Source organism: Dromiciops gliroides, chromosome 1, assembly GCF_019393635.1.
Source record: "Dromiciops gliroides isolate mDroGli1 chromosome 1, mDroGli1.pri, whole genome shotgun sequence".
Lineage (NCBI taxonomy): Eukaryota > Metazoa > Chordata > Mammalia > Microbiotheria > Microbiotheriidae > Dromiciops > Dromiciops gliroides.
In genome coordinates this window covers 597,356,312-597,381,223 of record NC_057861.1, presented here as the reverse complement: position 1 = coordinate 597,381,223, position 24,912 = coordinate 597,356,312, and the positions used below count along the sequence as shown (strand labels likewise).

General features: G+C 40.0%; 1 protein-coding gene across 1 annotated transcript in view; it reads left to right on the top strand.

The window, feature by feature from the left end:
• The first annotated feature begins 981 nt into the window (after nucleotides 1-981).
• The window catches only part of C1H16orf96 (chromosome 1 C16orf96 homolog), a 77,376-nt gene continuing 53,445 nt past the window's right edge, over nucleotides 982-24,912 (top strand). The window contains exon 1 of the mRNA XM_043999284.1: nucleotides 982-1,450. Coding sequence (XP_043855219.1) covers nucleotides 1,016-1,450 — 435 coding nt within the window. The 5' untranslated portion in view covers nucleotides 982-1,015. The remainder of the gene's footprint in view (nucleotides 1,451-24,912) is intronic.

Below are 24,912 nucleotides of genomic sequence, written 5' to 3'. Positions count from 1 at the left end.
AGTTTCTTTCTTTCTTTAGTGAGGCAATTGGGGTTAAGTGACTTGCCCAGGGTCACACAGCTGGTAAGTGTTAAGTGTCTGAGGTCGGATTTGAACTCAGGTACCCCTGACTACAGGGCCAGTGCTCTATCCACTGTACCACCTAGCTGCCCCCAGAAGACTGTTTGAAAACCACTTCAGCTCTAGAACAGGTACATCACCCTCCCAACAGTGATGAGGAAGTCCAGTTTTAGGAGTATATACACAGACATACATACATACATGTGTGTCTGTGTATATATATATATATGTGTATATGTATATGTATATTTAGAGTATATGTATTATATATATATATATGTATGTATTATGCTTGTATGAAAGGCATATTTTTGTCTTCTTCTGAATCTCAGTTCTCCTAGCAATGGAATCTGTAAGTGAATTGATAGGTTCCCTAGAAATCTTATGTGGATTATAAGGTTATTTTCCCTTCATCTACTTTCTCATAGATCCGTGCTTTCCATGTTCTGAGACGTACTTTCTTGTAGCCATTCTAGAGATCTCTGCTCCATTCTCTGCATCACTATCACCTTTATTGTGTACATAGAATCATAGAATGTCAGGGTTAAGAGGGCTTGCAAGGATGAACCTAATAATACCTCAGCATTTTACAAATGAAGAATTTGAGGCCTCTAGGGATTAAATGAGTTTCCCAGGGTCACTCAGGGAGTTGGCAGCAGAGTCGAGAGGAGGACTGAGGCTTTCTGATTCCCAGTCCTTTGCTCCTAATTGGCATGCAACCTGTAAAAGGGTTCCTAGGCTGTCTGTCTTGTAGACTTCCGAATGTTCCTTGGTATCCTAGCAACATGCAGAAACTTCCTCCCGGCAATGGCTATGGCTCACTAACCCCGGAAGCCTCCGAGGGTATGCTACTCTGGCTTTTGTAGGACAATTAGAATAGGTGAGAGTTTCCAGACTCCCACTGAGGCTGCCCAGAGAGTTTAGAGCAAGGAGCTCCCTTCAAACTAGGGACAGAATGAGCTTTTACATTAAATTCAAGGACCTCCTTAACCTCGCTTTAGGCACCCCAGACCCAGGGGTGGTGAATTTCAATGCCCTGCACATCTTGCTGAATAGCATCATAGAACACCTCCACCTGGAAGAGCAGCTGAAGGTGCTTCCAGGAAATGAGAAGGACTATCGTCCACCTGACCCCTTACAGGTTCCATCTAGGGAGAAGACAGAGGTGAATGAAGAGGATCTGTTGTGCCGTATAACATCCAACAACATCATCGGCACCCTTGAACAGAGGCTCTCTGTACTGGAAAGTCAGGTGGCATTTCTGAAGACGCTGCCCTCCACCGACCAGCTACTGGAAAGCAGTCAGACCTTCAGAAAACCAGCCCAAGAAATGTGGCAGATGCTGAAGCTCAAAAAACAGGTAGAAGGGAATGAAGAAGGAATGACAAAGGTAAGAACATCTCTCCACTGAAAGTTTTTCTTTCCTCTCCTTTCTTCCCCTATTATAGTCAGTTCAAGATCCAGGCCTCAATCATCTACTGGGTGGCACAGTTGGATATAGTGTTGGAGCTGGAATTAAGAAGACCTGAGTTCCAATCTGGCCTGAGGCATTTACTAGCTGTATGACCCAAGGAAAGTCACTTAACCTCTATCAACCTCAGTTTCCTCAACTGTAAAATGAGAATAATAGTACTGATGTTGCTGTGAGGATCAAATGAAATAATATCTATAAGTGCTTAGTAAAGCACTATATAAATGCTACCTATTATTACTCCATGCAAGGCACAAAGTAGATAGAAATAAACCACAGTGGGCAGCTAGGTGGCTCAGTAGATAAAGCACCGGCCCTGGATTCAGGAGGACCTGAGTTCAAATCCGGCTTCAGACACTTGACACTTACTAGCTGTGTGACCCTGGGCAAGTCACTTAACCCCCATTGCCCTGCAAAAAAAAAAAAAAGTACTGAAATAAACCACAGTCCCTACTGTCATAGAACTTATAACCGGGTTGGAAGGATAGGATAGGATACAAGTAACTATGAACCTAGCAGTGAAAAATACAAAAAAGTCGAGGCAAGTGCTATGAGAAGTGAAAAATCACTTTCAACTAGGGGGATCGGGGAAGATTTTTTGTAAGTGGCAACCGAATGCAGCCCTAGAAAGAAAGAGAGGAAATGTGAACAGGCAAAGATGGGAATGGGGAGTTCATTCCAGAAATGGAAGCTAGCACTGATTTGGGAGAGGGTAGAACTTGAAGAAAGAATGATTTACTAACCAGCTTCACTTTGGTCAGAACAGAGAGAGCATGAAGTATTATGTGAGAGAGGCTAGACTGGTATGTTGGAGCCAGCTTACACAAAGCCTTAAGGACCAGGTTGAGGAGTCTGTATTTTATCTAGTAGGTGTTGAAATCTTTTGATTTTTCAGCAAGCGACTGTAGTCAAAGTTATACTGTAGTTCAGTGGTGTCAAACTAAAAAAGAAACGGCTACTAATCCGTGTGTGTGTGTGTGTGTGTGTGTGTGTGTGATCCCCATGGGCCACATATTGTCTTAGTTTTCAAATCTAATATTACCTATGTTTTATTATATTTTAATTTATTTCATTAAATATTCTCCAATTACATTTTAAAATATCTGGTTCGGGCCACAATGGATGGTGTTGTGGGCTGCATATTAGGTATCTCTCTATAGTCCATTTACTCTGACTGACAGCAGGGAAGAGGGATCTGAGCCAAGAGAACAGGGAGACCAGTTAGGACACTATTACCATCCTCCAGAAGAGAGATAATGAGGCCTCACTAGCTTCTGTTCTAGGATGTTCACATTGAGCCAGCTGAGTATTTCTCACATAACATTATTTTCTGAAATTTGCTGTTTATCAGCTCTCTAGCTGAGCCAGTCAGTACTGCCAAGCACTGTGCTAAACACTGCAGATAACAGAGAAAGACAGTCCCTCTTTCAAGGAACCCACAGTCTAGATGACAGAGCCAATATGCAAACAGTTCCATACAAACAAGCTATATTGGAGATAAATAGAAAGAAGGCACCAGAATTAAGAGGGATTGGTAAAGTTTCCTATAGTAGGTAGGGTTTTAGCTGGGACTTGAAGGAAACTGAGGGAAGCCAGAAGAGAGAGATGAAGAAGGGAGGATATTCCTTCACAAACTCATCCTACAGTTCAATTCAAGTCAACAAGTATTTATTGAACATCTTATGTGTAAGTGGCATGTTGGGCATCATGAGGACATAAAAGAAATATATGGCATACATGATCCCTGCTCGCAAGGAACTTAAAATTTTGTTGGAGAGACCAAAATAACTAACATAAAAAATCAGGGAGGAATATAAGATAGAGACAAGACTTTTGAGAGAGAAGACCAGATTTAAGTACTGACTCTGGCATATACTGACTCTGTGACCATGGGCAAATCATTTAGTCCCTCAGTGTCCCCAGGCAATTCTTGCAGCATCTAAGTTACACACTGTTGATAAGCTTGATCAGAAGAAGAAATTTCCATACTAGAAGTTTCCCACAGTAATGAAATCATAGGTCTAAACCAAAAAAAAAAAAAAAAGCAAACAAAATCAAAGGATTGCATATAATTAAGCGCTAAACTGGATATGATTAACTGTCAAAATTGTGTGATATAGATCATATGGACATTCATGAAGACACAACTGTTATCTGTTATGCACACTCTTATCTACAGTTATCAAAAAGGATTTAATAGAAGAGATAGGACTTGAGTTGGAAAGAACCTCAGAGATCATCTCTTCCAACCTCCTTGTTTTACTGATGAGGAACCTGAGACCCAAGGAACTTAAGACATTTGCCCAAGAATTTGAACCTAGGACATCTGATTCTGAATCAATCCAACAATCCTTGTATTGTTTTTTGTTGTTGTTGTTGTTTGTTTGTTTTTTTAGTGAGGCAATTGGGGTTAAGTGACTTGCCCAGGGTCACACAGCTAGCAAGTGTTAAGTGTCTGAGGCCAGATTTGAACTCAGGTACTCGGGACTCCAGGGCCCATGCTCTATCCACTGCACCACCTAGCTGCCCCAATCCTTGTATTGTAACAAAACTGAGACAAATGAAATCATAATCACAGAACTGTAGAATTTCAGAGTTGGAAGGAATCTCAAATGGCCATCAGTCCAAACCATACCCCAAAGTTATTTCTACCTGACAAATAGTCATCCATCTTCTGCTTGAAGGCCTCTGAGGAGTCCATTCTATTTCAACTGCTTTAATTGTTAGGAAGCTTTTCTTGATATAAGGCCTAAATTTCCCTCTTTGCAACTCCTACCCTCTTATTCCTGGTTCTGTCTCTCTGGGGAGGGGCTGATCCCTTCACTACTAAACATCTCCTGTTCTTTCAGCTAATCCTCATATGTCATGGACTCAAGGCCCTTTACCATCTGTCTTGGTTGCCCATCTTTGAACACACTCAAGCCTTTCAATGTTCTTTTAAGATGAACTGACAGGGACAGCTAGGTGGCACAGTGGATAAAGCACTGGCCCTGGATTTAGGAGGACCTGAGTTCAAATCTGACCTCAGACACTTGACACTTACTAGCTGTGTGACCCTGGGCAAGTCACTTAACTCTCATTGCCCTGCCAAAAAAAAAAAAAAAAAGATGAACTGACCACAGAACAGACCTCAATACTCCAGATGCGTTCTGTTTCCTGGAAGCTATGCCAAACTTTATGTAGTCAAAGATAACACAGTCAGTTTTGCTATAGTTCAACATGTGTTTCTAAGAAATCATCATGCTATGGAAAATTGCACAATAAAAACCATATGACTTATGGAAAAAATGCAGCTAGGGGCACAATACTTATTTGTTAATGATACATAAAAAAATATAGGAGCCAAAAAATGGTAGCACAGGGTTTTGTTTTGTTTTGTTTTTACATGTTAAATGGTTAAGAAATACATAGGGACAGCTAGGTGGCACAGTGGATAGAGCACCAGCCCTGGAGTCAGGAGGACCTGAGTTCAAATCTGGCCTCAGACACTTGACACTTACTAGCTGTGTGACCCTGGGCAAGTCCCTTAACCCCAGTTGCCTCACAAGTTGCCTCACACATACACACAAAACAACAAAAAAAGAAATGCATAAATACTCTAGTAAATAATGGTGGTCTTGGTCTGCTGCTAAGCCTGTCCCCCAGTTCCAATAGAAGATAAGGGGAGAGTGGATATGTAAGCAAAAATCCTCAGCCCACAGCTTCTACTGTGTGTGTGCATGTATGTGTGTTGTGTATTCCTATGGGACTAGGTTCAACTGTGCAGTTTGCTTTATTCTCACTGTTGTTTTTTTGTTGTTGTTTTTTTAGTGAGGCAATTGGGGTTGTGACTTGCCCAGGGTCACACAGCTAGTAAGTGTTAAGTGTTTGAGGCCGGATTTGAACTCAGGCACTCCTGACTCCAGGGCTGGTGCTCTATCCACTGCGCCACCTAGCTGCCCCCCACTGTTTTTTATAGACAAAATTAAACATAAGCAAATATGAAATTGGCATTATGCTAGGTGGAGTAATGGATAGAGCACTAAGCCTAGAGTCAGGAGGACCTGAGTTCAAATATAGTCTCAGACTGTGTATTTGTTGTGTGACCCTGGGCAAGTCACCTAACTTCAGGTTCTTCATCTATAAAATGACCTGGAAAAGGAAATGGCAAACCACTCCTCATATGTCAAAGACTCAAGGCCCTTTACCATCTGTCTTGGTTTCCCATCTTTGCACACTCTCAAGCCTCTCAATGTCCTTTTAAAATGAACTGACCACAGAACAGACCTCAATACTCCAGATATGTTCTGTTTCCTGAAAGCTTCTGGCTATTCTTCTATAAAATGAGCTGGAGAAGGAAATGGCAAACCACTCCAGTATCTTTGCCAAGGAAACCCCAAATGGAGTCACAGAGAGTCAGACACAACTAAAATGACTCAACAACAACAAATATCAATGATACTGTAACAAATGAACATATTCAAAAGAAATGTTATAACAGAGCTAACTGTATTAGCTATTTTGGCTGCCACATCACACTGGTTACTGATATTTAGCTTGGAGTACACCCCAAATCTTTTTCAAACAAACTACTAGGTCTCTCCCCTCCCATACTTGTGAAATTTACTTTACACTAAAATTACTAGGCAGCTGAGTAGTCATGTTTGAGACAGACTTTTTAAAGATCTTTCTTTTATCTCCCTCTTTCCTCATTTATCCTATCGTCTGTAATAGTTTAAAAAGTATTTTTAACGGTGCTCAGTAGATACACAGCTGGCTGAGGTTTTGAGGTTTGAGAATTGGGATACTGATGACAAATATGTGAATATTGTTTCCCCATAACATTGTAAACTCCTTGGAGGTAGGGACAGATTAGGAAACATCCTAACAAAAAGCAAGATTGGGAAGAGATGGGTTGTATTTGATGGTGATACTGGCACTAGGGCATAGAACAGGGTTATTGTTAATATTCAGACTAAGTATAGGTAGAGGAGTTAGAGCAGGTAGTTGGAGTCCAGAGTTTTAATATGGTGAGTTATTTTCTACATTCTAAACCATCTGTCTGAGGATTCCATCCAGATAAGTATATGCAGATACTACTCGAGTCTTGACGTCTCCTAGAACAACCTAACTTAAAACTCTAAAAAAGTAAAAGCCAAGGATATTGTACATTTTACTACCTTGCCTGAAAAATAAATGAAATTCTCAAGCAGGGCTCTGAGTCCATGCATCCAAGAAATATCCTAAACATGTCAATACCCCTCGGGGGAGTCTCAAATACTGATGAGCCCCACTGAATGGTAACTTATACTAAGCCCTTCAGACTTTTTGAATTATGTTACTTATTTCAGATTTCAATTCAACCTTCAATTCCCTCCCAGGCTATGATATTTAGACCAAAATGGCAAAGTAGCTCTCTTTTTATTATCCATGGAAAAATATGTTCCCAGATAACTATTCTTATAGGAGATATTCAGAGAGTACAGTAAACACAATTTTCGTTCTTTACTCCTTTTCTAGTATTAAAAAGTATTTGCCTACACAAAGTGGGCAAGTGTCTCTTTACAGTTCTAATTTAGTTCTTAGATTCATCTGGGAAGAAAATAATTTGTTCATTTCCAATCATGTTAATTGGCTCCTGGCATTCAACCAGTCCTTTAGTATGTGAGGGATGACCTTTTCCAGCTAGAAAAAGTCACTCTGGAATACGAAATCTCCTACAAGGACTGAACCAGGGCCAAAACATTCCTATTTAAGTATACAGGGAGGAAAATCCTTCCCCAATCACATCATTAATCCTTGAAAGTATGGCATTGTCCTTCAGGGTCACAAGAGTCATTCCAACATAGTCTCTCACTCATAATAAGCTCCAAGACAAGGTCTATCTACTGAATAAGTACATGTCTTTTGTTCTGTTCAGCAGGGACCATATGAAACTAGTAAGGGACTATATTCTCCCTAGTGCTGAGGACTATCTGAATGTAGACCTTCAACATATATGAGACCTGTTTCTGATTCTGTTCTATTTTTTACATAGCATCTGGAGCTCTCTTCACACATGGGTTCCCTGAAATTTACCTCATGTTTGCAGCATTTTGTAGGTCAGCATCTATACAAGATCTCCATTAATGTGTTTCTTTTTTTTTTTTTTTTTTTGGTGGGGCAATGAGGGTTAAGTGACTTGCTGAGGGTCACACAGCTAGTTAAGTGTCAAGTGTCTGAGGCTGGATTTGATCTCAGGTCCTCCTGAATCCAAGGCCAGTGCTTTATCCACTGCGCCACCTAGCTGCCCCCAATGTGTTTCTTTTTACCAACCAACAAGAGGAAACATTTTCTAGGTGGCTTGGTGGATAGAGCACAAAGCCTACAGTCAAGAAGACCTGAGTTCAAATCCAGCCTCAGACACTAGCTGTGTGACCCTAAAGGAAATGGCAAACCGCTTTGGTATCTTTGCCAAGAAATCCCCAAATGGGGTCACGAAGAGTTGGAGACAACTGAACAATAATAACAATAATAAATAACAATTAATAAATCAGTTTGTTAATTCTCTTTTTTTCACTTCATTTGGAAGACAGAGTAAGCTGTAGTCATTTTCAGATGCACTGATCTAAGTTAAACAGATATTTATGAATACTACTATGCTGGGTAACTAGATAAAAAGAGATATAAGGATTGCGAGAATCCCTTTTATAAGGGGCTATACTTCTGGATTCATCAGTCAGCATGGAGACCAGTGTCACTGGACGATGTGGAGGCAAGTAAAGTGCCAGAAGACTGGAAGCAATATAGGTCCTAATTACTCTTATCCATTTGCCATTCTGGACAGAACTTGTTTCTGTAAACTGCAGTGTGTGCTATTTTGCTTCTGAGAAACCAGATTAGACATCTGAGACTTAGGTGACCTATTGAAACGGATTAGCCCTTGTATAATATGGTTGCACTAGCCCCACTCTTCAGGGCCAGGCATATTACAATCTTACAATCCCACCAGGTTCTCCACTATGCTGAGAGGGTTGGAGAGTCTTTTTTTTTCTCTGCCGCTGGCTTGAGTCCCCACCAGCTTTGTTCCCTTCATTCATAGGGGCCCAGTGACTAGCACCTCAGTTCTATTTAACGACTAAGGGAAGGGAAAGTGTAGGGAATAAGCATTTATTGGGTATCTGCTATATGCCAGGCCCTGTGTTAAGCAATTTACAATTATTACCTCATTTGATTCCCACAATAACTATTTGAGGTAAGTACTATTATTATTCCTGTTAACAGTTGAGGAAATTGAGGTAGACAGAGGTTAAGTGACTTGCCCAGGCTAACACAGCTAGTAAGTGTGTGAGGTAGAATTTCAACTCAGGTCTTCCTGTCTCCAAGCTGCTTCTAACATTTAACATCAGATTAGCCTTGGGGCAGCTAGATGGCGCAGTGGATAGAGCACCGGCCCTGGAGTCAGGAGTACCTGAGTTCGGATCCGGCCTCAGACACTTAACACTTACTGGCTGTGTGACCCTGGGCAAGTCACTTAACCCCAATTGCCTAACCAAAAAACAAACAAAAAAAAATCAAAACATCAGATTAGCCTTCACAAAGAGATATTTACTTCAAATACATAGCAAGAAAAAACATAGAAACATTTACCTCAACATCTCAGTCTCTGGAGAAAGGAAGATTAGGCTCATAGCTAGCCCAGTTCCTATATAGCATTATTTCCACCAAGTTCAAATCCAAAATCCAACTGAGCAAGTATTCTTTAGGAAGTCCCTACTGGGCTGGCTGCAACATCCAGCATATACTTTTGGACTCCCCATCAGAGACTCCATTCCTTTCATCAAGACTAGATAAGAATGAAGGAAATGGTTAAAACCTCACTCCAATCTCTTGGGGCCATATGGCCTAAGGGAGGAAAGGAAGGGAGGCAGGAATGTGACCCTCAGATCCTCTGCCTTACTGCATGGTGTAGTAATCTGCTTTGACAAGTGAAGGAGTCTGCATCCCTCCCACAAATGCAAGAATAGTTGCTGAGTCAGCTTGTTTTAAAGATGTCACCAGTTCTGGTCAGTAAAAAAAGACTGCTCCCTAACATCTTACCATCTGGTAGGTTAACACAGAATGCCCACAGATGTGCCAGGCATCTAGTCTTCTAGAGTTAGGTCTCTCAGTCTTTTCCCCATGGGTGATGCTATAGTGCAAGGCTTCTTAAATTTTTTCCACTCATGACCCCTTTTTGCCAGAGAAATTTTTACCTGGTATATAGGTATATAAAGTAGGTATACATATCCTTTTACTGTTGCTAGATTTTTCAGGACCCCCACATTCAGTTACAGGACCCAATATGGGGTTGTGACCTACAGTGTTGTTTTTTTTAAGTGAGGCAATCGGGGTTAAGTGACTTACCCAGGGTCACACAGCTAGTAAGTGTTAAGTGTCTGAGGCCACATTTGAACTCAGGTACTCCTGCCTCCAGGGCCAGTGCTCTATCCACTTCGCCACCTAGCTGCCCCTGTGACTTACAGTTCAAGAAACTTTGTTCTAGTGGATGGTTTAGGCATGTCCCAAACCTGTGTTATACTTGTATCCTTTTATCCTTTTTTTGTGTGTGTGTGTAATAAACAGAATGGCCTCATCCATTCTCAGCTCCACCAACAATGCATTGATGTGTCTGTTTTCTCCTTTAATATTTGTCATTTTATGTTTTCGTCATCTTTAACAATCTAATGGGCATGAGTTGCTCCAATTTGCATGTCTCTAATTATCGGTTTGGAGAATTTTTTTCATATGGCTTTTGGTACCTTGTATTTCTTCCTTTGAAAACTGCTTTTCATCTCCTTTGATCATTGATCTATTTGAGAGTGACTTAGTCATAAATTTGAATCGATTCCTTATATATTTTGGATATGAGACCTTTATCAGAGAGATTTACACAAAGATTTTTTTCTAGTTACCTCTTTCCTTTCAAATGTTAACTGCATTAGATTTGAATGTGCACAAACGTTTCAATTTTATATAACCAAATGCTTTTTCTTAAGTCATGAACTCTTCCTCTATCTAAAGATAAAATCCAAAGGGTTAATATCTCTTAGGTAAATGATGGGATTATTCAAATCACCCTAGGTTATTACTTGTTGCTGCTAATTACTAGTCCCACAGAAGTATTTTCATTCTCTAAATTATCCTTCATTCCTTAGGGGATGCCTTGTAGTTTCATTTTGGGGAAAGAAGGAAAGGTCCTGACATCCAATCCAGGAATATCATATTGCCTAGTTTCATTAAAGGCTTGGCTCAGGCTCCACCTTCTACAAGAGCCTTTTTTCAATGGTTCCCCCTTTTCTAACACGTAGTATCTTCACATCCATGTCATTTTGTATCTATCTTTTATTGATGTTTCTTAACATGGACTGTTTAACTTTCATCTCTCTGTCTCTCTCTGTCTGTCTCTGTCTCTCACTCTGTCTCTGTCTCTGTCTCTGTCTCTCTCACACACACACACACACACACACACACACACACACACACACACTCCCCATCCCCCAACTTTCACTCCCAGTACCATGCCGGGCTTAATAAATTAATTTATTAATAAATTAATAAATTTTTGTGTTGTAGACCCCTTTGGTAGTCTGGTGAAACCTATGGACCCCTTCTTAGAATAATAATTTTAAATTCACAAAATAAAATATATAGGATTAAAAAAGAAACAATTTTTTTTAAAAAAATTATGCATATTGAAATATAGTTATCAAAATTTTTTTTTTTTGGTGAGGCAATTGGGGTTAAGTGACTTGCCCAGGGTCACACAGCTAGTTAAGTGTCAAGTGTCTGAGGCTGGATTTGAACTCAGGTCCTCCTGAATCCAGGACTGATGCTTTATCCACTGTGCCACCTACCTGCCACCTAGCTGCCCCCTTGTCTTTCTTTTAATCCTTAGCATTTAGCACAGTACCCAACACATTGTGAGCTCATAGTAAATGCTTGTTGATCGATTGTTTCAATCCATCAGTCAGCAGTCAATAAGCATTTATTGTCGCGAGCCTATCATCTTCCATTTGTTCTTCTATAAAATAAATTGTGATTAAGGTTTGCCTTCAAAGGAAAATGGAATTGGAAGTAAATGCAGATAATTTCCTCTACCTTACTTTGGTATTTTGGAATCATTTTGTTCAGACTCACCCTCCCTGTGTGTACTCTAAGGGTCATTGCTTTATAAGCATGAGTACACATAAGAAATAAATATGGGTTGGGCAGTTTTGGCATTTTGTGAATGCATATAGAAAGGCAGCATGACCTAGTTGGTAGAGAGCTGTATTTAGAATCAGGGAAGACTTGGGTTTGCCTGCTATCTACATGTCACATACTACCCATGTGACACTAGGCAAGTGATTTAACCTTTCACTCTTCCCAGACAATTCACTAAGACTATAAATTGCAGATCAGGGACCAATTTATACCAGTAGAAGGAGTTTCTACTCTAGAAATTCATTATGCCAGTGGTTTTCAAAATGTGGTTTTGGCCTTGTCCCCAAGGTAAATGGGATGGATGATGGATCACAGACCATCATTCCCACAATAGCCAATCATGAGTTTTGTCTACAACACAATACCACCTACCCTTGTCCCCCAGTTATTCCTCCATTCTCCTCCATCATTCTGTGGTATAAACTCCTAGATTCCCCACTGCTGAGCCTGTCATCAATCCCTTAGGGTAGTTATAACTTAATAAGTAGCCAAAGTAACAGCAACTCTGGTGTCATTTGAAAAATGTGTGTCCCTACATCCTGACTCCCAGGTCACCTGGGGCTGTGGCAGGAACCTCTTGGAGGGCAAGATCTGTGTACCACGGAAAGAGCCCTCTCCTCCCTTTTCATTTTGGGTGGCACAGAAGGAGTCACACACAGGATGAACAGGCATAGATGGGTTATGAGCTTTTTCACAGATCTCATTACATTATCTCCTTCCCTGCCCCGAAATAAACCCATCTTCTAAACTTCCCCACTATTGCTGTGGACACTGCCATACTTCCAGTGACCCAGGTTCCCCACTTTGGTGTCATCCTCCACATCTCCTCACTCTCCCTCACCTCACAGATCCCATGAGCCACCAAGTCTATCTCCACAACACCTTTCCCATCTGTCTCCTTTTTGCTCTTTCTTCTGAACTAGGTACCCACCCCCCTACCCCGAGTTCAGGCCCTTATCACCTTTAAACTGGTGCAATTGTCTCCTAATTGATCTCCCTGCTTCAAGTCTCTCCCCTTCACGCAGCTGCCAAAGAGATTTTCCTAAAGTACAAGTCTCAGCCAGAGGTGGGTGTACTGAAGTCAATTGTTAAATTTTCATTATGCATGTCAAAAATTGGCAGTGCTATAAGTCAGGGCTTGATTTATTGTTTTGTTGATTGTCTGGACTTAAGAAGGTCATGGAGAAATTGTTAATAATGCAGATTAAATTTAAAAGGGCATTTTAAGAGAACTGGTTGTTAAACATTGGCCAGCATACCAATGAGTTACTCTTTTACTCAGTAAATGGCCAGTGGTTTCCTATTAACACTAAGATTAAATCTTATTTGAATTTTATCTTATCCTTTAAAATGTTTTCCCTTTATGTTAGTTTTATGATGTATGTTATTGTGTGTGCATTTATAATGTTAATTAAATATGTGTACATTTATAGTGCACATATAATGCACATATAATAATATATGTACAGTATAATAAAACATGTACATAATTTATAAATAAGTTTATATGCATATTGGGGTAGTATGCTCAAAATGTGTTTACTCATTGGGATACATGACTAAAAATTTTGGGAGACTGCTCTATATCAATAAAATCTGATCTAAAACCCCCAAACATATGCTGTCATGGGTTTGTACCAAGATGGAGGATCTCATATCATTCATATTTGTCCAAGCTAAAAGTGAGCCGTTAAATAATGTTTAAAAAGCTGCTAGGTAGTGCAGTGGATAAAGCACTGGCCCTGGAGTCAGGAGGACCTGAGTTCAAATCTAGTCTTAGACAATGACTAACTGTGTGATCCTGGGCAAGTCACTTAACCCTGATTGCCTCCAAAATAATAACAATAATGTGTTTAGTTCTCCTCCCCTAGAGAGAATGAGTTATAATAATAAATAATATTATATACTTTAAAGTTTACAAAAAACTTTAGGATTATCTCATTTGATTGTTGTTGTTGTTTTGGTGGGGCAATGAGGGTTAAGTGACTTGCCCAGGGTCACACAGCTAGTAAGTGTCAAGTGTCTGAGGCTGGATTTGAATTCAGGTCCTCCTGAATCCAAGGCTGGTGCTTTATCCACTGCACCACCTAGCTTCCCCCATATCTCATTTGATCTTTACAACAATCCTAGGAGGGAAAGAGGTACCATTATTATCCTCATTTTGCAGATGAGGAAACTGAGGAATTCAAAGGTTAAGTGATTTGCCTGGGGTCACACTACTAGTGAGTGTCTGAGACTGGATCTCAGCTAATCTTCCTGATTCCAATTCCAAGTATCCACTGGGCTGCCTAGCTAGCTACCTCTGTGTACCTTTCTCATGCCCCAAGATGGGGAGCTACCAACAATGAGGAGTTAACTAATGTTAGGTATACTTGAGCATTCTCAAAGTGAGTTAAAGGCTACCTACCCTTCAACCACAACAGCATCAACCAGCATTTATTAAACACTTACTATAGATATAATACTGTGTACTGTGGGTACTGTGCTGCTTTTAAAGTAGAAAACATATTTTGTCAGTAATTTTAATGGTCAGTTGTTCAAGGGGAGGAGCTTTAAAAAAGGAGATCAGGAAATGGGAAGAAGACTGTTTTGTTTTGTTTTTTAAGTTTCTTTCTTTCTTTAGTGAGGCAATTGGGGTTAAGTGACTTGCCCAGGGTCACACAGCTGGTAAGTGTTAAGTGTCTGAGGTCGGATTTGAACTCAGGTACCCCTGACTACAGGGCCAGTGCTCTATCCACTGTACCACCTAGCTGCCCCCAGAAGACTGTTTGAAAACCACTTCAGCTCTAGAACAGGTACATCACCCTCCCAACAGTGATGAGGAAGTCCAGTTTTAGGAGTATATACACAGACATACATACATACATGTGTGTCTGTGTATATATATATATATGTGTATATGTATATGTATATTTAGAGTATATGTATTATATATATATATATGTATGTATTATGCTTGTATGAAAGGCATATTTTTGTCTTCTTCTGAATCTCAGTTCTCCTAGCAATGGAATCTGTAAGTGAATTGATAGGTTCCCTAGAAATCTTATGTGGATTATAAGGTTATTTTCCCTTCATCTACTTTCTCATAGATCCGTGCTTTCCATGTTCTGAGACGTACTTTCTTGTAGCCATTCTAGAGATCTCTGCTCCATTCTCTGCATCACTATCACCTTTATTGTGTACATAGAATCATAGAATGTCAGGGTTAAGAGGGCTTGCAAGGATGAACCTAATAATACCTCAGCATTTTACAAATGAAGAATTTGAGGCCTCTAGGGATTAAATGAGTTTCCCAGGGTCACTCAGGGAGTTGGCAGCAGAGTCGAGAGGAGGACTGAGGCTTTCTGATTCCCAGTCCTTTGCTCCTAATTGGCATGCAACCTGTAAAAGGGTTCCTAGGCTGTCTGTCTTGTAGACTTCCGAATGTTCCTTGGTATCCTAGCAACATGCAGAAACTTCCTCCCGGCAATGGCTATGGCTCACTAACCCCGGAAGCCTCCGAGGGTATGCTACTCTGGCTTTTGTAGGACAATTAGAATAGGTGAGAGTTTCCAGACTCCCACTGAGGCTGCCCAGAGAGTTTAGAGCAAGGAGCTCCCTTCAAACTAGGGACAGAATGAGCTTTTACATTAAATTCAAGGACCTCCTTAACCTCGCTTTAGGCACCCCAGACCCAGGGGTGGTGAATTTCAATGCCCTGCACATCTTGCTGAATAGCATCATAGAACACCTCCACCTGGAAGAGCAGCTGAAGGTGCTTCCAGGAAATGAGAAGGACTATGTCCACCTGACCCCTTACAGGTTCCATCTAGGGAGAAGACAGAGGTGAATGAAGAGGATCTGTTGTGCCGTATAACATCCAACAACATCATCGGCACCCTTGAACAGAGGCTCTCTGTACTGGAAAGTCAGGTGGCATTTCTGGAGACGCTGCCCTCCACCGACCAGCTACTGGAAAGCAGTCAGACCTTCAGAAAACCAGCCCAAGAAATGTGGCAGATGCTGAAGCTCAAAAAACAGGTAGAAGGGAATGAAGAAGGAATGACAAAGGTAAGAACATCTCTCCACTGAAAGTTTTTCTTTCCTCTCCTTTCTTCCCCTATTATAGTCAGTTCAAGATCCAGGCCTCAATCATCTACTGGGTGGCACAGTTGGATATAGTGTTGGAGCTGGAATTAAGAAGACCTGAGTTCCAATCTGGCCTGAGGCATTTACTAGCTGTATGACCCAAGGAAAGTCACTTAACCTCTATCAACCTCAGTTTCCTCAACTGTAAAATGAGAATAATAGTACTGATGTTGCTGTGAGGATCAAATGAAATAATATCTATAAGTGCTTAGTAAAGCACTATATAAATGCTACCTATTATTACTCCATGCAAGGCACAAAGTAGATAGAAATAAACCACAGTGGGCAGCTAGGTGGCTCAGTAGATAAAGCACCGGCCCTGGATTCAGGAGGACCTGAGTTCAAATCCGGCTTCAGACACTTGACACTTACTAGCTGTGTGACCCTGGGCAAGTCACTTAACCCCCATTGCCCTGCAAAAAAAAAAAAAAGTACTGAAATAAACCACAGTCCCTACTGTCATAGAACTTATAACCGGGTTGGAAGGATAGGATAGGATACAAGTAACTATGAACCTAGCAGTGAAAAATACAAAAAAGTCGAGGCAAGTGCTATGAGAAGTGAAAAATCACTTTCAACTAGGGGGATCGGGGAAGATTTTTTGTAAGTGGCAACCGAATGCAGCCCTAGAAAGAAAGAGAGGAAATGTGAACAGGCAAAGATGGGAATGGGGAGTTCATTCCAGAAATGGAAGCTAGCACTGATTTGGGAGAGGGTAGAACTTGAAGAAAGAATGATTTACTAACCAGCTTCACTTTGGTCAGAACAGAGAGAGCATGAAGTATTATGTGAGAGAGGCTAGACTGGTATGTTGGAGCCAGCTTACACAAAGCCTTAAGGACCAGGTTGAGGAGTCTGTATTTTATCTAGTAGGTGTTGAAATCTTTTGATTTTTCAGCAAGCGACTGTAGTCAAAGTTATACTGTAGTTCAGTGGTGTCAAACTAAAAAAGAAACGGCTACTAATCCGTGTGTGTGTGTGTGTGTGTGTGTGTGTGTGTGATCCCCATGGGCCACATATTGTCTTAGTTTTCAAATCTAATATTACCTATGTTTTATTATATTTTAATTTATTTCATTAAATATTCTCCAATTACATTTTAAAATATCTGGTTCGGGCCACAATGGATGGTGTTGTGGGCTGCATATTAGGTATCTCTCTATAGTCCATTTACTCTGACTGACAGCAGGGAAAGAGGGATCTGAGCCAAGAGAACAGGGAGACCAGTTAGGACACTATTACCATCCTCCAGAAGAGAGATAATGAGGCCTCACTAGCTTCTGTTCTAGGATGTTCACATTGAGCCAGCTGAGTATTTCTCACATAACATTATTTTCTGAAATTTGCTGTTTATCAGCTCTCTAGCTGAGCCAGTCAGTACTGCCAAGCACTGTGCTAAACACTGCAGATAACAGAGAAAGACAGTCCCTCTTTCAAGGAACCCACAGTCTAGATGACAGAGCCAATATGCAAACAGTTCCATACAAACAAGCTATATTGGAGATAAATAGAAAGAAGGCACCAGAATTAAGAGGGATTGGTAAAGTTTCCTATAGTAGGTAGGGTTTTAGCTGGGACTTGAAGGAAACTGAGGGAAGCCAGAAGAGAGAGATGAAGAAGGGAGGATATTCCTTCACAAACTCATCCTACAGTTCAATTCAAGTCAACAAGTATTTATTGAACATCTTATGTGTAAGTGGCATGTTGGGCATCATGAGGACATAAAAGAAATATATGGCATACATGATCCCTGCTCGCAAGGAACTTAAAATTTTGTTGGAGAGACCAAAATAACTAACATAAAAAATCAGGGAGGAATATAAGATAGAGACAAGACTTTTGAGAGAGAAGACCAGATTTAAGCACTGACTCTGGCACATACTGACTCTGTGACCATGGGCAAATCATTTAGTCCCTCAGTGTCCCCAGGCAATTCTTGCAGCATCTAAGTTACACACTGTTGATAAGCTTGATCAGAAGAAGGAATTTCCATACTAGAAGTTTCCCACAGTAATGAAATCATAGGTCTAAACCAAAAAAAAAAAAAAAAGCAAACAAAATCAAAGGATTGCATATAATTAAGCGCTAAACTGGATATGATTAACTGTCAAAATTGTGTGATATAGATCATATGGACATTCATGAAGACACAACTGTTATCTGTTATGCACACTCTTATCTACAGTTATCAAAAAGGATTTAATAGAAGAGATAGGACTTGAGTTGGAAAGAACCTCAGAGATCATCTCTTCCAACCTCCTTGTTTTACTGATGAGGAACCTGAGACCCAAGGAACTTAAGACATTTGCCCAAGAATTTGAACCTAGGACATCTGATTCTGAATCAATCCAACAATCCTTGTATTGTTTTTTGTTGTTGTTGTTGTTTGTTTGTTTTTTTAGTGAGGCAATTGGGGTTAAGTGACTTGCCCAGGGTCACACAGCTAGCAAGTGTTAAGTGTCTGAGGCCAGATTTGAACTCAGGTACTCGGGACTCCAGGGCCCATGCTCTATCCACTGCACCACCTAGCTGCCCCAATCCTTGTATTGTAACAAAACTGAGACAAATGAAATCATAATCACAGAACTGTAGAATTTCAGAGTTGGAAGGAATCTCAAATGGCCATCAGTCCAAACCATACCCCAAAGTTATTTCTACCTGACAAATAGTCATCCATCTTCTGCTTGAAGGCCTCTGAGGAGTCCATTCTATTTCAACTGCTTTAATTGTTAGGAAGCTTTTCTTGATATAAGGCCTAAATTTCCCTCTTTGCAACTCCTACCCTCTTATTCCTGGTTCTGTCTCTCTGGGGAGGGGCTGATCCCTTCACTACTAAACATCTCCTGTTCTTTCAGCTAATCCTCATATGTCATGGACTCAAGGCCCTTTACCATCTGTCTTGGTTGCCCATCTTTGAACACACTCAAGCCTTTCAATGTTCTTTTAAGATGAACTGACAGGGACAGCTAGGTGGCACAGTGTATAAAGCACTGGCCCTGGATTTAGGAGGACCTGAGTTCAAATCTGACCTCAGACACTTGACACTTACTAGCTGTGTGACCCTGGGCAAGTCACTTAACTCTCATTGCCCTGCCAAAAAAAAAAAAAAAAAGATGAACTGACCACAGAACAGACCTCAATACTCCAGATGTGTTCTGTTTCCTGGAAGCTATGCCAAACTTTATGTAGTCAAAGATAACACAGTCAGTTTTGCTATAGTTCAACATGTGTTTCTAAGAAATCATCATGCTATGGAAAATTGCACAATAAAAACCATATGACTTATGGAAAAAATGCAGCTAGGGGCACAATACTTATTTGTTAATGATACATAAAAAAATATAGGAGCCAAAAAATGGTAGCACAGGGTTTTGTTTTGTTTTGTTTTTACATGTTAAATGGTTAAGAAATACATAGGGACAGCTAGGTGGCACAGTGGATAGAGCACCAGCCCTGGAGTCAGGAGGACCTGAGTTCAAATCTGGCCTCAGACACTTGACACTTACTAGCTGTGTGACCCTGGGCAAGTCCCTTAACCCCAGTTGCCTCACAAGTTGCCTCACACATACACACAAAACAACAAAAAAAGAAATGCATAAATACTCTAGTAAATAATGGTGGTCTTGGTCTGCTGCTAAGCCTGTCCCCCAGTTCCAATAGAAGATAAGGGGAGAGTGGATATGTAAGCAAAAATCCTCAGCCCACAGCTTCTACTGTGTGTGTGCATGTATGTGTGTTGTGTATTCCTATGGGACTAGGTTCAACTGTGCAGTTTGCTTTATTCTCACTGTTGTTTTTTTGTTGTTGTTTTTTTAGTGAGGCAATTGGGGTTGTGACTTGCCCAGGGTCACACAGCTAGTAAGTGTTAAGTGTTTGAGGCCGGATTTGAACTCAGGTACTCCTGACTCCAGGGCTGGTGCTCTATCCGCTGCGCCACCTAGCTGCCCCCCACTGTTTTTTATAGACAAAATTAAACATAAGCAAATATGAAATTGGCATTATGCTAGGTGGAGTAATGGATAGAGCACTAAGCCTAGAGTCAGGAGGACCTGAGTTCAAATATAGTCTCAGACTGTGTATTTGTTGTGTGACCCTGGGCAAGTCACCTAACTTCAGGTTCTTCATCTATAAAATGACCTGGAAAAGGAAATGGCAAACCACTCCTCATATGTCAAAGACTCAAGGCCCTTTACCATCTGTCTTGGTTTCCCATCTTTGCACACTCTCAAGCCTCTCAATGTCCTTTTAAAATGAACTGACCACAGAACAGACCTCAATACTCCAGATATGTTCTGTTTCCTGAAAGCTTCTGGCTATTCTTCTATAAAATGAGCTGGAGAAGGAAATGGCAAACCACTCCAGTATCTTTGCCAAGGAAACCCCAAATGGAGTCACAGAGAGTCAGACACAACTAAAATGACTCAACAACAACAAATATCAATGATACTGTAACAAATGAACATATTCAAAGAAATGTTATAACAGAGCTAACTGTATTAGCTATTTTGGCTGCCACATCACACTGGTTACTGATATTTAGCTTGGAGTACACCCCAAATCTTTTTCAAACAAACTACTAGGTCTCTCCCCTCCCATACTTGTGAAATTTACTTTACACTAAAATTACTAGGCAGCTGAGTAGTCATGTTTGAGACAGACTTTTTAAAGATCTTTCTTTTATCTCCCTCTTTCCTCGTTTATCCTATCGTCTGTAATAGTTTAAAAAGTATTTTTAATGGTGCTCAGTAGATACACAGCTGGCTGAGGTTTTGAGGTTTGAGAATTGGGATACTGATGACAAATATGTGAATATTGTTTCCCCGTAACATTGTAAACTCCTTGGAGGTAGGGACAGATTAGGAAACATCCTAACAAAAAGCAAGATTGGGAAGAGATGGGTTGTATTTGATGGTGATACTGGCACTAGGGCATAGAACAGGGTTATTGTTAATATTCAGACTAAGTATAGGTAGAGGAGTTAGAGCAGGTAGTTGGAGTCCAGAGTTTTAATATGGTGAGTTATTTTCTACATTCTAAACCATCTGTCTGAGGATTCCATCCAGATAAGTATATGCAGATACTACTCGAGTCTTGACGTCTCCTAGAACAACCTAACTTAAAACTCTTTATCATAGCTTGTTTTCACTATTAAGCCCAGGGCTGTCCTTGTTTCTGAGAGCTCATTAGTCAGAGAATTAGACCATTCTTTGAATAGAGTTGCTATCTGCTATCATTTTTATTTTTATCATCATCATTGTTGTTGTTATTGTAATTCCTCGAGCTTCTCATCTTTATGTTTGATGGGGTTCAGATAGAAATGATCCAGAGACAAATTGCAATTCTCCTATTCTTTTATGTTTAATGTTTGGCAGACTATGTGTAGGTAGATAAATCGTGTACATTTTATATTTGAATAAACATACTGGGACATATGATCATCTTATACTGGCATACAGTATCCCTGAAAGTATCATCAGGACAATTTCAGTAGCAAACAGTACGTGATTTTTATTTTTTTTTTCTGCTAAGTTTCATATTTTGAGAGCTTTTCATTCCGTATAGTTTGGAGATTGTGAGTATTCGATATAAGAATATCTATTAAGAAAGTTATTCCTCAACTGCAAAAGCTAAACTGAATCTTATGTAATTATAAAATGCAAGGCTGAACATAATGAATAGAGGAGAAAATGCACATCCCCACCTTTGTAGAGATAGAGAACTATGGGAATGGAATATTGCATATGCTGTTAGATATAGTTGATGTGTTTTGCTGAATTGCATTTTTCCTCTTTTTATTATTTTTTTCCTTTTTATGAGATGACTCTCAAAGAGTTGGAAATATATTTGAGGATGAAGGTGATATAAAACCAAAAATATTGATAGATTTTTTTAAAAAAGCATTGTTCTAAAGTTTTATGTATCAGTGTTATGTTCAACCAATTACAGTCAACAGTTTTGAGTTGTGTTGGTAATAATGTTCTGGTCATAGTATGGTTTATTTGTTGAATTCTTTAGGATACTTAATGGCTGTTGATGATGATGACAATGAAGATGATGATGATGAAGAAATGAATGGTTGGTAGTACTAGTAATGGTGGTTTTGATTAACTTAGGAATTTTTGTCAATCAGGGTGTATTTAATAGCTTTTCTATATGTTATCAAAACCACAAGGGCAGCCATTTCTATTTACTTCTAGAGAGAAGACGACATTAATTCTAGTACCTAGATATGTACCTATTACTGTAGAAGGATATAAAAAAAGTACAACATTTAGTTTTTACTCACAAAGAACTTAAAACATTATTGAGGAGGCATTATTTGGTTAAAAACAAAATAAATGGTTATAAGAAGTAAATACTGTAGGAGGTGAGAGAGTATCCAAAACACTTTCTCTTAGATGTAATCCTATAGGTCTTATTGGAGAAGTAGATTATCAAAAACTGTTTGCCTGAAGGACAGAGAAAAACATCTGGAAGTTGGTATGGTTCTGGTTCAAATGGGGAGCTACACAGATCACAGCATGTTCTTGAGACAATGAAAGGATTGAGTGGAGAGGGTTTATGTTGGGGAATAGGAGATGTTGTGGCTCTGTGAGTGGGAGAGTTGAGGGAATTATGATGGCCTCTGAAAGTCATTCAGAAGATCTTAAACTTGATATGACTCCAGAAAGCACACTTATCATACATCTTTTTTTTTTTTTAAGTGAGGCAATTGGGGTTAAGTGACTTGCCCAGGGTCACACAGCTAGTAAGTGTTAAGTGTCTGAGGCCGGATTTGAACTCAGGTACTCCTGACTCCAGGGCCGGTGCTCTATCCATTGCGCCACCTAGATGCCCCTTATCATACATCTTGAAATGTGCAAGGCTTAGCTGGGTAGCATTTAAATATGCCTATGAGTAAGGGGAGGCCATCAGTGTCCTTAAGCTCCTAGGTAGCTCTCCTTCCCTTGCCTTCCTAAAAAGTGCTTTTACCTGCCATGGTTGATTAGGTGAGAAATAGGAAGACCATTTACCCAATGGCAACTCTAACAGAAAAACAAAACAACTCAAGAAAAAGTCAAATGGACAAGCTTGGACATGGCTGCATAGCCCTTGAGGACTATTAGTCAGGAAAAGGAATGTTTTATTGTTAATGAATGTTGCCCCTGTAAGTACCTTGGTTGAGGTTGCTAAGGTTCAGTTTGAAGTGGGTTGTCATGGTTGCTAGATTCCAAGTTTGTTCAACAAGATTGGGTATTGCTGTATGTGCCTCCTAACCAATGAGAACACTACTGGCAATGTAAATTAACATTTTCACAGAATCACAGAATTTTATAATTGGAAGGCACTTCAGCAGTTATTCAGTCCAACTGAGTCCTGAAAAAGAATCCCTTCTACAACTTACACAAGTGGTCATTTAGCTTCTGCTTGGGGCAGCTCTAATTGTTGTAAAGTTTTGACTCTTATTAAACCTAAATTTGTCTCTTTCCAATTTTTATCCATTGCTCCTAGTTCTACCTTCTGGGACCAACCCCATCTCTTTGGGAGTGGGGAGAGGGAAGGATTACTGAGGAAATTTTGGTGATATAAAAGAAAAACAAATGATAGCAATGAAAATGCATTTTAAAAAAAGAAAAAAATCCAATCTCTCTTCTAGCCCTTTGATTAAAGCGAAGCTATCCATACTGTGCCCCTGAGGTTTTCTCTTTTATAGGTTACACATCCTGAGTTCCTTCATGTGGCATGAACTAAAAGCTTTTCACCATCTTATGTGTCTTCCACTGGACACTCTAGCTTTTCAGTGTACTTCCTAGAATGTGGCACCCATAACTGAACACAACACTTCAGGTATAGTTTGACTAAAACAAAATATAACAGAATCATTAGCCCTGCATTCTCTACCTTTTTTAGTGTAGTCTAAGATCACAAAATCTTCTTGACTGCCATATCACACTGTTAACACATATTGTAATCTGCTAAGCCCCCAATACCTTTCAGACAAAATGCTTTTTAACATGCCTCCCCCAGGCTGTACTTGTGAAGTTGATGTTTAGAACCCAAATATGAGACCTTACATTTATCTCAATTCAATCTCAAGTTATTTGATTTAGCCCAGTGCTGTAACCTATCAAAAACATTTTGGATCCAGATTCTGTTCATCTAGGTTGTTAGTTATCCCTTTCAGCTTCATGTATACATTTTCACAAACATGCTTTCTTCCATATTATTGATTTAAAACATTAAACGACATAAGATCAAACATAGATTCTCAGGACACTACAGTGGAGACTTCCCACTAAGGTGACCCGTAATCATTAATGATTACCCTTTGATAAAACAAGCCATTCAAGTGTTCAAGCCTTTCAGTACCCAAAGATGTATGTAGCACAGCTATGATAGGTGATAGGAGTTTGTTTTTCTTTTTCTTTAATTTCTTTGTGGGGCAGTGAGGGTTAAGTGACTTGACCAGGGATACACAGCTAGTAAGTGTCAAGTGTCTGAGGCCAGATTTGAACTCAGGTCCTCCTGAATCCAGGGCTGGTGCTTTATCCACTGCGCCACCTAGCTGCTCCCTAGGAGCTTTCTTAATCTCTACTTATAATGCTTTCTTTCTCTCTTCTTTGAGTATCAGTACTCTATTAATAACTTGCATCCTGAATTTGCCTAAACGTAACATAATCTAGCACACACCTCTTTCTTTTCCACAAGAATAGCATGAAAGCCTTTATCAAATGCTTTGTTCAAATCTAGACTATATCCACCCTCATCCAATAGGATATATCTACCCTCATCCAATAGTTAAAATGAGAGAAAAAATTAGTATGGCATATCCCATCCTTGATGAAGATTTAATGGCTTTTTGTGGTGACTGCTTACTTTTCTAGGTGTTCAAAATCCATCCCTTTTGTAATATTTTTGAATTTTGTCAAGTGAAACTCACTGGCCTATAGTTTGCAAAATTTATTCTCTTCCCCTTTTGGAAAATCAAATCAATGGCCCTGCTCCTGTCCTGTGGGTACATCACCCATTCTCCATGATTTTTCAAAAGTCATTGACAGTGCCTCGGG